This window comes from Penicillium angulare (genome assembly GCF_028827245.1).
Source record: "Penicillium angulare strain IBT 27051 chromosome Unknown utg000005l_segment0_segment0, whole genome shotgun sequence".
Lineage (NCBI taxonomy): Eukaryota > Fungi > Ascomycota > Eurotiomycetes > Eurotiales > Aspergillaceae > Penicillium > Penicillium angulare.
This window is the reverse complement of record NW_026623164.1, coordinates 2,031,771-2,045,673: the sequence shown is the minus strand read 5'-3', so window position 1 is coordinate 2,045,673 and position 13,903 is coordinate 2,031,771. Positions and strand designations below refer to the sequence as shown.

General features: G+C 44.5%; 7 protein-coding genes across 7 annotated transcripts; 4 read left to right on the top strand and 3 right to left on the bottom strand.

Annotated features, from left to right (window-relative positions):
- Positions 1-1,004: 1,004 nt before the first annotated feature.
- Positions 1,005-1,955, top strand: N7478_008104 (hemerythrin domain-containing protein; the record flags this gene model as incomplete). Its single annotated transcript, XM_056924318.1, has 3 exons — positions 1,005-1,085; positions 1,159-1,635; positions 1,764-1,955. The coding sequence occupies 3 exons, from the start codon at positions 1,005-1,007 to the stop codon at positions 1,953-1,955; spliced, it is 750 nt and encodes a 249-aa protein (XP_056777044.1).
- A 721-nt stretch (positions 1,956-2,676) lies between these two features.
- N7478_008103 (uncharacterized protein) lies at positions 2,677-3,578 on the top strand (the record flags this gene model as incomplete). Its single annotated transcript, XM_056924317.1, has 2 exons — positions 2,677-2,743; positions 2,797-3,578. 2 exons carry the CDS (start codon positions 2,677-2,679, stop codon positions 3,576-3,578), a joined length of 849 nt encoding a protein of 282 aa, XP_056777043.1.
- Positions 3,579-4,302: 724 nt separating this feature from the next.
- Positions 4,303-4,677, bottom strand: N7478_008102 (uncharacterized protein; the record flags this gene model as incomplete). The annotated part of the gene is made up of 1 exon (XM_056924316.1): positions 4,303-4,677. The coding sequence occupies one exon, from the start codon at positions 4,675-4,677 to the stop codon at positions 4,303-4,305; it is 375 nt and encodes a 124-aa protein (XP_056777042.1).
- Positions 4,678-6,791: 2,114 nt separating this feature from the next.
- N7478_008101 (metal-dependent hydrolase family protein) lies at positions 6,792-8,331 on the bottom strand (the record flags this gene model as incomplete). The annotated part of the gene is made up of 2 exons (XM_056924315.1): positions 6,792-8,086; positions 8,238-8,331. 2 exons carry the CDS (start codon positions 8,329-8,331, stop codon positions 6,792-6,794), a joined length of 1,389 nt encoding a protein of 462 aa, XP_056777041.1.
- A 1,605-nt stretch (positions 8,332-9,936) lies between these two features.
- N7478_008100 (fungal specific transcription factor domain-containing protein) lies at positions 9,937-10,932 on the top strand (the record flags this gene model as incomplete). The annotated part of the gene is made up of 4 exons (XM_056924314.1): positions 9,937-10,299; positions 10,352-10,476; positions 10,572-10,683; positions 10,903-10,932. 4 exons carry the CDS (start codon positions 9,937-9,939, stop codon positions 10,930-10,932), a joined length of 630 nt encoding a protein of 209 aa, XP_056777040.1.
- Positions 10,933-11,327: 395 nt separating this feature from the next.
- N7478_008099 (uncharacterized protein) lies at positions 11,328-11,864 on the top strand (the record flags this gene model as incomplete). Its single annotated transcript, XM_056924313.1, has 1 exon — positions 11,328-11,864. The coding sequence occupies one exon, from the start codon at positions 11,328-11,330 to the stop codon at positions 11,862-11,864; it is 537 nt and encodes a 178-aa protein (XP_056777039.1).
- A 343-nt stretch (positions 11,865-12,207) lies between these two features.
- N7478_008098 (sulfotransferase family protein) lies at positions 12,208-13,146 on the bottom strand (the record flags this gene model as incomplete). The annotated part of the gene is made up of 2 exons (XM_056924312.1): positions 12,208-12,384; positions 12,454-13,146. The coding sequence occupies 2 exons, from the start codon at positions 13,144-13,146 to the stop codon at positions 12,208-12,210; spliced, it is 870 nt and encodes a 289-aa protein (XP_056777038.1).
- Between the last annotated feature and the right edge of the window lie 757 nt (positions 13,147-13,903).

Here is a 13,903-nt window from a genome sequence, read left to right as displayed (position 1 = left end):
AAATTTGTTCGATTGCATGCTACAAGCCAAGGTTCCAGGTAATTCGTTCAAACCTTATTAAGATACCGTGACTTGGGCTTTCCGTGAGGTTGACATCTAAAAACGCTGCCGGGAGCTCCAAAGTGACCAAAAGGTGATTAGACAGTCAGCCTGGGGGGTGCACTAACAGGGTTCATAGCAGGTTTTGCACATTTTCTAGCCTGCGCGTTTACCTACCCAACGCCCCAAAATATGTTGGTAGGTGTGACTGATCTTCTGATAGGCCCCCCTTTTTTATTTTTAGGACTTACTTGACGTACTTTTAGTACCGACTGCATTGCAGCACAGTAGCTCGTAAATTCGCCTTGCGCTCTACCACATACTCTTTCCGCACCGGTTTCAATCGCCCGCTTTTCGGGAACTCATTAAGGGGCGCGATAGGTGGCTCAGATCGAAGTTATTTTACTGAATCAGAATAAAATTGCGTTCGCTGCTTGCATTATCGAAAGTCCCGGGGAATTTGTATACTAGCGTTGATGGCAAAGGAGTAGTGCTCACTCGGTTAATCGCAATCTTATAAAACCCATGGGGAGGGGCATGTGTTATACTCGTTGATGGATATACTTCTTATTCTCTGATGATCCATAAGGGTCCACTGTGTTTCGTTTGGCCTCGTCACTTCACGAGCGCCGGGAACAAGACGGGAGCGAGACGAACCGCAGCCCTACAGCAATGCAACAACGTGGGGGCCATATCCAGCACAATTTTTGTTTTTCCAGATGTTCGCACTTGTGGAACCACGTGTTTGATTACGCCGGGACCCCTGCCGCCACTGTTTGTTCTCGTTAACCTGGTTGTCGCTCCACCCCTGGGATTTTGGGCAGTACCTGGTTTCCTAGTTTCCTTGTCGCTTTCAACTACTTCCGTCATTTTATTAATTGCTTTTATCTATCTAGCCATCTATTTTCTTAATCTATTTTCTCAATTAAGCTCTTGCTTATTTTCATCTCCAATTATCCTGAATAATGGCCTCCAATAAAATTGGCTCTCGTTGGGCTGACGGCCCTTGGCAACTCATCGATACTCCCTCCAAAACACAAGACACTGTATGACACTGTTATCTCACCCCATATTTCCCTGTTATCGCTCGTCTAACGACAGCAAAAACTGATTCAATAGTCCAGACACGCCGCTGTCTATATCGCGAATGAGATGGCATTCGCACATAATGCAATGCTTCGCGGTTTGAATGCGCTCTACCTCCAGGCCGATCTATCGGAGCCGCAAGACATCAAGGACTTCTTGTTCTTCCTTCGCAGTTGGGCTGGATGGGTTTCTCACCACCATGTCTTGGAAGAAGAGCAGATGTTTCCACAGCTAGAGGAAGTGATGGGCCAGCCGGGTTTTCTCCAGGGAAATGTTGACGAGCATCATACTTTTCAACCGATATTGAAAAAGCTGCTTGCGTATGGTAATTCGAGACCGGAGGACTACCAAGCGTCGATTGTCCGGAGCTTGATCGAGGAGATGGCTCCTGTCTTTCGCAATCACCTTGCGAAAGAAATCACCACTCTATTAGCTATGGAGCCTTATGATGGCCCTGCTTTACTGCGGGTCTACAAAGGATGTGAGGCCGAGGCAGGTAAACAGGACAAGGTAAGCATCTTCTATTTCCTTCAAATTCCTTTACTCTTATTCTTTTGACTTTTTCTTTCTTTCCCCCCTCTCTCGTGTCCAGATTTTGACTTTTGGCAATTCATAATTAACAAGTACTTTTTCATTAGAATGTGATTCCTCCGATGGTTCTTGGACTCCGCGATATTACATTTGAGGGAGGTAACCAATGGCCAAAACTACCACCACTATCTACCTACTTCGTTCATTATCTTTTAGCGCGCAAGAATGCCGGCGCTTGGAGATTCCTGCCATCCGATGCATGGGGTAACCCGCGGCAGTTGGAATTTGCCAGCTCTTGATCTGATACAGATTCGCGCGACTGGCTTTATCGAATAAATTTAATCTGTTACAACCGATCTATACCAACCAAGTAAATAACTTATTCCAAAACTATTATCTGAATTATGATCCAATAGTCTCGCCTCGCTGTGAATATCATTCCATGATTTGGAAAATTAACCGCTAGTATACTGCACGACCAGAGCTCGTTCATATAGTATTGTGTGACTTCTGTCGAAATGAAACAGCCGATGACATCTCTCTTAATTGTCCAAATATCCTGTAGATAGGTCATTTATGGATCAATGGATCGATTGGGGGTGCTTAAAGGCCGATCATTATTGGCTATTTACTTCGGTATAATGCACAATATCACATATGACATATGATGAGTTTGTGGATTTGTAGTTCATGAGAAATGAAACATTTTGAGAGTGAATCAAGTCACAAGGATAATTTCCCCAAGACTGTATATGAATAGCTCCTGTTCACTCGATGACCCACCAGATCACTAAGGTACCGCACTTTAATGCGAGATGCGTCATACCAGAAATGATAGTCAAAGCCTCCCAATACTTACCCCGCTCTTTCAATTAACTCCATTTCAGTGACTTGAACCAAATCAATATTCAGACATTCTTCGTTGAATAACACAAAGAGTTTCTTTTGACGCCCAACTTCATTGGATGATCATATAACACCTTGCCTCTGACAGCAAGTTCTGATTCAAGCCGCATCGCGATGTCGACCTTGGAGATACCCGATGATCTGCTAAGGGAAATTACGGGAAAGACGATTGTGATAACAGGTAACGCGACTTTCCCTTTTCCTTACATCGGATAGTACTAACATCGAAAACAGGCGGAAGTTCAGGAATCGGTAAAGCAACTGCAGACTTGTGCATCAAGCTTGGTGCCCTGGTTGTGATCGGAGATATCACTCCACCTCCAAACTTTGAGGCTACAAAGCGATACAAGTTCCTGAAGGTAGATGTATCAATTTGGGAGAGTATTCGTGGCTTTTTTGCTCAGGCAAAAGATTTATTTGGCAGAATCGACCACGTCTTCGTCAACGCCGGAGTGGCGCCAACAACAGACTTTCTCAACCACACACTAGATAGCGATGGAAATATCGCTCCGCCAAATCTCAGAACAATCAATGTGAACCTTATTGGGGCTATTAATACGGTTTGGCTGGCAACATATTATCTTCAGAATGACACGCGCGAGTCTTCACCCGCAGAAAGAAGTATTGTCCTCACCGCATCTGCCTCCTCTTTTCAGAATTTCAGGGCTGCGGATTACACAACTGCAAAACACGGAGTGTTGGGTATTTTACGTGGCCTCGTGGGGAAGCTTGAGGGGAAGGTCAGGATAAATGCTATTGCTCCTTCTTGGACTGCGACTGGTCTGATTCCACCCGAACCATTCGAGGCGCTTGGGGTGGCTGTTCAAAATCCAAAAGTGGTGGCTCGAAGTGTGGTGTTTCTATTCGCAAGTGGGACGCGACATGGAGATTTAATTTATAGTCGAGATGGTATCTATTTGGAGATAAACAGGGCCACAGGTGGTCTTCTTGAGAATACGGAGAGGTTATTGGGTGGTGTGATGAACGAGGATGAAGTATACCGGCGAATTTCCTGATATTCTCAGTATACACAAGCTTTAGTATTTCCAGGTTCTTTTCAAACTAATCAAAGGTACTTGACTGCCCAGATGGATGTCGAAATTATAGATCTATACAATACTATACTACATCCCGGTAATCAAAGCTCAAAACTAGAAATCCTTTCCAAGGTTATGTATTATGGCTGGTCTTCGACTGCAACCTCTCCATGCTTCCGAGTCCTTCCCTATATACCTCTCTCATCAACAATTTATTGAATCATCTTATTTTCAAATGTTATCATATTAAATATCATAAGGGGTTGGATAGCCTTGTACTAAACGTGACCTGCTACAAACAGACCTCCGCGATAAGAAATACGATTTTCGTGCTGAGAACTGTATTCTGCTTACACGTTTTCATTCAAGGGGCAAATTGGTCTTTGGATAAACCTAGTAAATGGGTCAACTGATGGCTCACTAAGCCAGGTGCCGGCTTCCAATGAGCTCTATGCCAGAGGAGCTTAAATCTCTACTAGCATATTTAACTTTGAAATTGACACTAGTACACTAAGTATTGCATGAATTCAATTCAACAAGAATCTTTCTTATACGAGACACCATAAAACTTTAAGAGCCGAAAACCTTTCAAATTGCCGAGATATCCATGCAAAATTCCAAACGCGCCATAAGGTATACAAACTAAAACCACATACTGGTATTCCCCTAGCACATTCGAACGCGAAAGCTATTCTGTATATAATCAGAAATCGTATGCCGTCTTTCTTCTTTTCCCTGTACGTAGTTTCCCTTCTCTGTCCTCGTTTTCTCGTTTTTTATTTTCTTCTTGTTTGGCCTGAGTCGAAGCCCTCAAGTTCTTGCGGTATGTACTTTTTTGAGCCTCTTTTGCCATACCAGGGTAGATTGGCTTTACATCCCATGCTTTTGGCTTTTGTGGAGCCGAAGGTGGTTTCTCACCTGTTTTCCCCTCCCAATCTCCCTTCCCATCTCCCTTCCCATCTCCCTTCCCATCTCCCTTCCCATCTCCCTTCCCATCTCCCTTCCCATCTCCCTCTTCCACTCTTTTCAATGCTTCTGGCAATCGAACTGGGGGCTGAGTTGGTTCAATCTCAAACATCAAGTCAGTGAATGGAAAGTCGTACTCTTTATATTCCTCAACTTCCCCCTCTTCCTCTTCTTCCTTCCCTTCAATTTTCTGAAAGCCAAGTGAAATTCCCACTGAAATTGAGACAATTTTACAGCTTCCACGCGGATAACGCGCCAGAACAAAGCGGCCTATAAATTTCCCAATTCCGGTACCCAACAAGGCATGATATTCAGGCGTTTTATTCGTAAACTGTCGTGGGTTCGGCATGTCCTTCTCCAGGGGCCAGGTCACTCCCCCCCCCCTGGCCGTAAAGATCTTGATCGATAAACATCTTGGTATCGAGGTTAACAACGTGATGTACGAAGATATACTTAAGTTTGTTCCCAGGAACAACATGTGAGTATATTGCATTTGTAATTTCATGCATATAGTGCTCGCCAGGCCGATGTGCCAGCCATGAAATAACCATACTGCCCTTAGTTACGACTCCTTCCCAGGCTGGATCATCACACTCTCTCGAACGTGATCTTGATCTCCTTCGCTCCTCAGATATCTTTGGCTGCCCTGCCGGCGGTGGTGTCAACTGTTCTCCATTTTGTACACGCTTAATTCTCTTTTTGTAATCGTTCATATTTTCTTGTGCAATCTCTATTTTATTTTGATAACGATCGATCGCTTGCTTCTTGTCCTTAACGTGGCGTTCTAAACGTTCGATTTCCCCACCTTCTCCCTCGTTGCTCCCATTTTCAGATATGAGGCTCAATGAGCTCCCCTGTGAGGACTATGAGGAAGCGGAATCTTTAGTGAAATCATATTTAATAACCTGACACGCGCGTTGCTTCTTTCCATCATCGTTGATCTTATATGGTAGCTCCACATTGAAGAGTTCAGCCATTCGGTCCAAAACTGACCATGCGTTCTTGTATGGGTCTTCGGGGTCTCTATCTTTGCAAGGGTATTTTCATCCCGTATCTTTTGAAGGAAAGCCTTATATTCTGGAGTTCCCTTTCTTGGGACTGCCAAATGCAAGCGATCGCGTTCAATTGCTGTATCTTCCATTATTTTGTTGGGAATTGATTGCATTACCGACTGACACTGTGGAATAGGACACAGCTCCTCAGTAAACTCGAGTTCAATCCATTTTCGATATTTAATTCCTTGTGCCTCATGTCCGTTGTACTTATATTCAGGAGCCATAGATGTGGATATGAACACTGATCTTTTCTCAGAGTAATCGATTTGAACACAGACACAAAATCGTTGTAGTTTGGCTCGATGTTATGTGGATTATGAATTCGAAAAAGAAATACTGGGAACACCTATCCATCTGTAAAACCAACCCGGTTGGTTATATACATACCTATTTATGATCATTGCCTATGAAGCAAGGACCAAAAATAGTCAATATTCACCCTGGAGATCGAGTTTCATGAGCATATTATAGGATGAAAGAACTCAAAGTAAACATGGCAAAGTAAAATCTCTGAGTTCGATAAATGTGCACCCAACAATAAGGTTAATGAGTTATTTTTAAGAGGTGAAACTTAACTGATTGTCATAAAAGAAGAGTCAGAAATAGCCCCCCTGTATAGCTGCTCCTGATACAGAGAAATATTCCTCTACTTTTGATTCATTTAGTGGCTATTGAATTCTTTTTGTTTCCGCCCTTTGAAGTACATTCGAAGAATGAGAGCTGAAACTTTGGGTGTTTCAATGCAATTATCAGCAGCTACAATGTGAAACGTAGTTCTAAGTTAAAATAGCTATATAATAAGCCAACCTTGATAGAACAGACTCTAGGTTATTTGCTAACTTTAGTACATTATTCCAAGCCGCCTACCAGACATAGTTAACCTTGACATTTCTTCACCCCCCTCTCCCCATGATGTGGTACTTGGTACTTGGTTGACATCGACAAAAATAGTCTTAATACAATAGAATGGAGCTTCAAGTTCACTGCATCAGTTCTTAACGATTGTATTCACATTGATTTGGTGCCTGTGGCCTCGACCGCATGAAAAGTAAAGTGTGGGCACATGCACTGCGAAGTAGTTATAGGGAACGTGTCGCTTGTGTAAACCAGAATTTACAGGTAGATGTATCTTGGTCATTCCAGAAAAGCAGTATGGATAGTGTGATTCCCACTATGGCTGAAATGTGGACACGTTGTATAAAGGGTCAACCGAAAGCAAACTGGACTTGGTGGAAACAACGCGTCCGTCCTTTATTATAGCCACAAGATTGTCTTGGATATGATCAAGAATCGCAATATCTTCCAGGGGATTGGCCGTCAGTATGAGCATATCGGCAATACTTCCCTTCTTAATACAGCCAAGCTGATCCTCCATTCCCAAATATTTTGCTGCGGTGATTGTAGCGGACTTTAAAATATCACTTGCACACAAAACAGATGACCGGATCGAGAATTCTTGGTTTTGAAGAGGATGCAAGCCTGCCAAAAGGTCGGATCCATAGCAAATAGTTGCCCCTGCATTTTTTAAAATCGACAAAGCATTCAGCCCGCTAGCTAAGACCTGTCGGTTTTTAATTTGGCTAACCTCATCCAAGAATTTGTCGAATGGAGGCTTGGACATCCCGTAGTAAGTCACCAACGTCGGAGTAAACACAACCCCCAATTCAACACAGTAGGCAGCCGTTTCCTCATCGATGAAATTCCCATGCTCGATACCTCGAACGCCATTATCCACGGCGTGGCGAATGGCATCGACGCTGTATGCATGTGCTGTGACGTATGTTTTTGACTGTCTGGCTGTTGTCGTTATCGCACGGATCTCCTCAGCAGTGAATTGAATCATATCAAGGGCATCTGAGGGGCTTGCGACACCTCCACCACACATAATTTTGAGAAAATCGGCTCCTTGTCTGAGTTCATCACGCGCCGCCTCAAGACACTCGGGGATTCCATTACATATCCGTGCGAGGTTGGGGGAATGTCCCCCGCAGCATTTATCTTCTGTCCCCTGATAACGGGCACGCAAGTCCCCGTGTCCGCCAGTCTGCGAGAGAGCTTTGCCAGCGATGAAAAGCCTTGGTCCCATGACCAGACCTTCTTCTATAGCTTCGCGAAGGGCAAAATCGGCGCCACCTGTATCACGAACCGTGGTGAAACCTCGAAGAAGCATCTCTCGCGCTACATATGCGGTGCGATACACGATGCTGTTGGGACTCGCAGAAAATATGTCTCGCAGAGAGGAAGAGCCCGGTGTGGCAGTAAGGTGAACATGGCAATCAATTAAGCCAGGACAGATATACTTGCCCTTGAGATCCACTGCATTGAGGTGCGTAGAATCTATCCCTGTAGGATCGGATGACACGTCCAGAATACGCCCATTCTTGATGTGCACAGCTGCATTTCGAGTAATCTTCCCCGCTTCCACATCAACCACATTCGCGTTGTAAAATGCGATCTCTGGGGCTGCTGTTTTGGGGCAGCCATGGTTTGCTGTCCTTGCTGCTCATTTTGTTGGATCGAAACTGATAGTGCGTGCGGGGGAAGGTGAACAGCAAGAAACACAAAGCATGAATTTAATTTTCAGTTCAAGTTGCTTTGCTTCGAAGGCCTACATAACCTATGAATGCTTTCTCATTGGATGGATAATCCTCCACAATAGAATGATAATCCGTTATCTCGGAGATAACACCGGGCTCTGATGTTACATTCATCACTTAAGAGCGGGGAAAGATTTAAGAGCGATATAACCACTTCTGATTGTGTCAAGTAAAGCTTTGGGCTTTGGTCAGCATAACAATGCTAGCGATGAGTGGGTTCATGGAGTTTTCCTTGTCTCAACGCTGTTTAAACGCTCGGCTTTATCCGAAATCTGACTCCCTTCGATCACAGCTATATTAAATTCCCCGCTATTATTTGCTGGTACTTTAAGCTTATTTTTCAAATCTAGAAAGCTCGTCAATGATTCATAACATGCCTTATTGTGGACATGTTCCGAAATCATCATCTTCGGCTCACATCCGATGCCAATTGAGTGACTACCCAAGACGCCTAACTGGTGAGTATTCTCAACGATTGAATATATTTAGCTGAATAACGCTCATATTGATCTTATTCAAAGGACTCGGTAGCTTCAAAAGTCTTCAAGTGCTTGGATTGGGGTACATGAGAGAATTACTTATCCCGCCTGCTTCGGCGAGCAGTGGGAAATCGAGATCCTGTCGGTCGCATCAAAAGAAAAAGCATATTGCGATAGTAGAAGAGACTTTGTAATCAGGAGAACGAAGCTTCTTCCTATGTCTGAATAATATTGTCAACGCTAGAATCATATATCATCCCTAACCCTATATTCTTTGGTGTTTTCTGTAAATACTTCAAGTTCGGTGTACTTCGGGTGAATTATCCCGAAGCCCCGCTCCACACCGGATAAATCTCCGAGATTCAGACACAATTCCATCCAACGTGAGTCGAACGAGTGATTAGAAGCTGAGCGCCCGAGCCTCAAGGGAAAGCATGGTGGCTTCAACACCTCGATCAGCAAACGCGTATGTAATTCTTTGGTGTCTGTGGGCTCCCTTAGTGGTGTTTCTTGGAGAGTGGGTACTCACCTCGGACCAGATGCGAGTCGTGCCGACGACGCAAGGTGAAATGTTCCGGCGAACAGCCCTGCAGCGGATGCATTAAGCATAAATGGGAATGCGCTTACGCCCATACTGGTCGAAAGAGATACTCTGAAGCGTGCGTACTAGGCCATTTCTGTACTAGGATAATATTAACTGTCGTACCAGTCAGGTAAAGCGGTTGTTGGAAAAGATCGAAAACTATGAACAGCGACTTGGGGTCCAGTCTGAGGGTAAGTGAAAAAACAACTTTTTAAACACGAAATGTCCAAAAATTTAGCTTATAACATGATAGACCTCTCAATCCCTTCGCAAAATGCTTCGGATCCAGTTCCGAGCCGACCACCCACTCAGCTTGAACCTGCAGCCTCCAACAATCCTATCACGCCAGGCAATCATTCGCCCAGTAATCAACGATCAAATACGCTAGCGTATGATGACAGCGTTAGCAGTATTAGCCCAGGCAAGTAGTCGGCGAAGTTACTCAGCCCGACAGACCCGCTGACTGCATATCAAGCAACCGACTTAACTCCCGGTCCTGCATTCGAATCACAGGTGAGATCTTTGCTCGACAGATCTACCGCCTACAATCACCTATCCAGGGGAGTGCATCATAATGACAATCAAACGGCCGGATATGCAGGCCAGTGGACATCCCTTCGGGGACTCGATGATCTGGACGATCCCTTAACCCCAGCCATGGAAGAGTCCCAGTATTTACTCGATCAATTCCTTTATTACATGGGAGTCAGCCAGCATTTTATCGATCCACGCTCTTTTTCTGATTCCATGGTGTTGCTGTTTCAAACAAAAGAAACCCGAGAACAACAGAAACAGACTACATGGTATACGGAGTATCTCCTTGTGATGGCAATGGCCAAACTTATCGAGGGTGACCAGCCCAAATCCCAACCACCGGGATCGGATCTGTTTGCAGAAGCACTAAGACGTCTACCTCCATTGCATAAGCTTGGAGAAGAGGGGATAATTGCTGTGGAAATTCTCACCTTAGCTGCTACTTATTTACAGTGGTGTGATCGAAGGCATGACGCCTATCTTTACGTGGGTCTATTTTCCTTTATAACTTTACTGCTGGCTTATTAATTAATGCTAGATTGGAATGGCTATGAGATTGTCAATTGCACTTGGGTGTAATATACCTGAGAATAAGCAAATTTGCCTACCCTCACAGAGTGCACATCGAGTTAGACTATGGTGGACCGTTTATATGTTGGACAGGTATGCATTTTGAGATTATGCAACAGTCCTTTATTTCTGTTCCTCTTTCTTCTTTTCTCTTTCGTTTTTAGACATCTCCATACTGATAAATCTAGGCGCCTATCATCTGGTCTTGGTCTGGCCGCTGGGGCCGATGAAAGACAGCTCCAAACAGGCCTTCCTCGACATGCCGTGGGTTTCGCATCGCCCGTGCCAATTAAGATTAACGTGCGTATAGCACGTATAACGGACGACATAATGTGCTGTGAGTCGGATCTTCTTTTTATCCCTCTCTTCCTTTGTTCTTTCCCTTGCATTCTAACACTCTGAAATCAGCTTTATATGGGAATACTTCCATAACCCAACTGGAGCTCGTGGGGAAAATTCAAGTTATTCTTCAAGAGCTCTATGATATAGGAAAATCATTTCCCCAATCACTAATTATAGACTTCAACAGTCAACAACTTGAAAAAGTGACACGCACAGGATCCTCCCTCTACCTGATGTTGTTTCAAGTATAGTGTTCCCTTCATATCATTTCAAAGAAAATTACTGACCAGCATATAAGGCCATTATTCTTTGTACTCGACCGATACTCTTGAGGAGAGTTCGCTTGCAAGTTCAAAGAAAGCAAGAATCTTTACCTGCAGAGGTACTCCCAGAAGTATTAGCCCGACTCTGCGACACTTGCTACGAGGCTTCCACCCGAAGCCTAACAATTCTGTATAGCCTTCGGCAAAAAAATCTCATCCGTATGTATCGAGCGCGCCATTATTTTCTGCGACGGATTTTTTAATGTCTAACTATGGTTTGCAGCACGTTATGGATTCTTTGACTTAGACGCAACCTTCTCTGCTGCCTTTGTGTTGGTAATGACTGGGGTCACAGAATACACTCAAGACCAGCCACCAGTAGCTCTGGAACAAGCATTCAATGTTCTTCGATTTCTCTCACTGTCCGGGAATCTTGCTGCCGAGCAACGATTCCAAGACATTTCACAGTCTTGTTCTCGGGTCTGGCCGAATTACGTTATTCAAGGAAGCCCTTCAAATGATCAAACAGCTCAAATCGATCTAGAGTCACAGCAACAACAAAGTACAAATTCAGCACACGACTCTGGCAGGGCTTCTGTATTACATCCGTTTGCTTCTCCAAATCACATTACCGCCTCTCAAGATTCAGATTTCGAACACCATAGTCTGGATGAGAGTCGGCTTCTTGAGACGGGGGCTCAAGCTGGAGCCTCTGGGGCAGCTTTTGATATGGAAGGAGATTGGGGAATGGATCTGGCAGGCGAAGCGGAAAGAATCTATTCAAGCTTTCATAGTCCAGTACTTCCTTTGACGGGTGTTGACTACATGGATTGGCTTGAGATTGAAAAGGTGTTCAATTTTCAGGGCGGCGCTTAAGTTGCACAGCCTACCTTGTGAGACCCTTCTCACATTTTGATATCTTTATACTACATAATATTACAGGGTTATTCACTCATTATGAAAGGTACAAGTCCTTTTCAAACTTATATCTGGAATCAAAAGAAAATGCTCCTTAACAAAGAAAGGTTATCTACATGCGATTTGCCGAAATTTCTGAAATATTGTTATTCTCATTGAAACATAAGTATATATGTGCGTCATCATCAACTTGCCATGCTGCATAGATTGATCATAATTCCTATCTAATAGACTATACATAGTGAAGCCCCCGACAAAGCGAATCTTCCTCTCGAGCTCGTAGCATCCGCGACAGGGTTCATCATTGCCACCATAACACAGCAGCAGAGGTGGTGATTCCGGCCAAACCAGCAGTCAAAAGCATCCTGCGCATGATATTGAAAGAGCTCCTTTTGACAAGATGATCTTTGCGCTTCATGAGGTCGCCCGGGGTATTGTTGTGAGGGAAGGGCTCGTCAGGTACAGGCTTGCCGAGAAACTATTCATCTCGCATCAATATTCATTTCAATCTTTTCCAATATTAGAATTTAAAATTGATGTATCTTACCTTGCATAGAGGTTCCCAGCCATCTTCAACAGACCACTCAAGTAAATTCTCTTTAGAATTAGGCACCATCCCCCGAACCATATTACAATGATCGCGATAAATCCATTTAGCATTTTGTTGGATACCATCCGTAGCACTTCCAGTACTACTTCGAAACACGCCCGGAATCCCACCCCCTATAAATATACCAGAGAGCCAAAAGGCTCCTCCAGAGAACCATTTCATCACCCAAAGTAGCCAGGATTGGTCAAAGGTCTGAACAACAGTCTTATCAATACTGCGATACCAATCGTCAAGATCTGGATCTCTGGATCCCCGTAAATTGAGAATCACTTTCGCGTCTGGATAAGCCTCAACTAGCTCTGGAGCGAATAGTAAGGGTAAAGTATTAATCACGGCTTCGCAGTCACCGAGTAGAATATCGAATTCGGCACTGCTAATTGATACATTGCCGTCGCGAGCGCCGGAGTATTTTCGTTGTACTAACTCATTGCAGTGTTGGAGTTTGCTGCCGTCAGTTTCGAAGACTATGTCCCAGCCGTGGTAGGTTTCCAAGCCTATGGTTTGTAAAGCTACACTTAATGACTCGGTTCCAGTGCGTGGCATGCCCAGGCATAGCACCTGGACGGGTTTGGTGCGCTTGTACGGAGTCGGTGGGGGGAATCCATAGATCAATCGTTGAAGGGCTTGCATCACGGCTTTCTGCTTAAAGAAGATGAGAATGAGAAAGAAAAAAGAAGAAATATTATCCGCAGTAATATCGTGTGAGTAGTTTATTTATATAGTCATTAACAAGGTTCCTTTAGCTGGGCGTCATCGGGGACAAGGTGGCCAGCATATAATAGCCCCCGGGGCGGACTCAGTGATGCCAAGCCCTTAGATCTATCTATGAGCGTGCTAAAAGCTTGAGCATGCACAAGCAATCGAGGCCAAGGCGCTCCTACCATGTTGCCAAGGCCGAAGATCAGGGCCGAAAAGGACAGGACGGAGCAAGTTAAGACTACAATGCAGAGCATTTCCCGAGGGCCAGATTGTGGGCTTCCTGCTTCATGATGTAATTAGCCCAATCAGCCCACTGGCACTTCTAGCCTATAAATAAACGAGACAGACTTGCCCCCAGAATACCCCCGTCAGGACCCATTTTACCCGACTTTACCCATTGTAGACATGATACCTTTCATATGCATGTCAATAAATGATTTTGACGTCATTTATTCGATCAGATAACTGAGTTGGGGCTCAGGGTGCAGAGGTGCAAGAACTTGAATGAAGATCAGAACGCCCAACCCCCTGCATTTTGGGGCCTCCGACCCAGATCGGAGTTGGGATTTGTCCGTGTCCGCAGTACGAATGACCTTGCATCGTTAAGTCTGACCCTACCTCTGTCGAGGCGAGAGACGAAGTGTTTCCCTTCTTCTGGTCGGTCAGTAGATGTTACCTACATATTCCA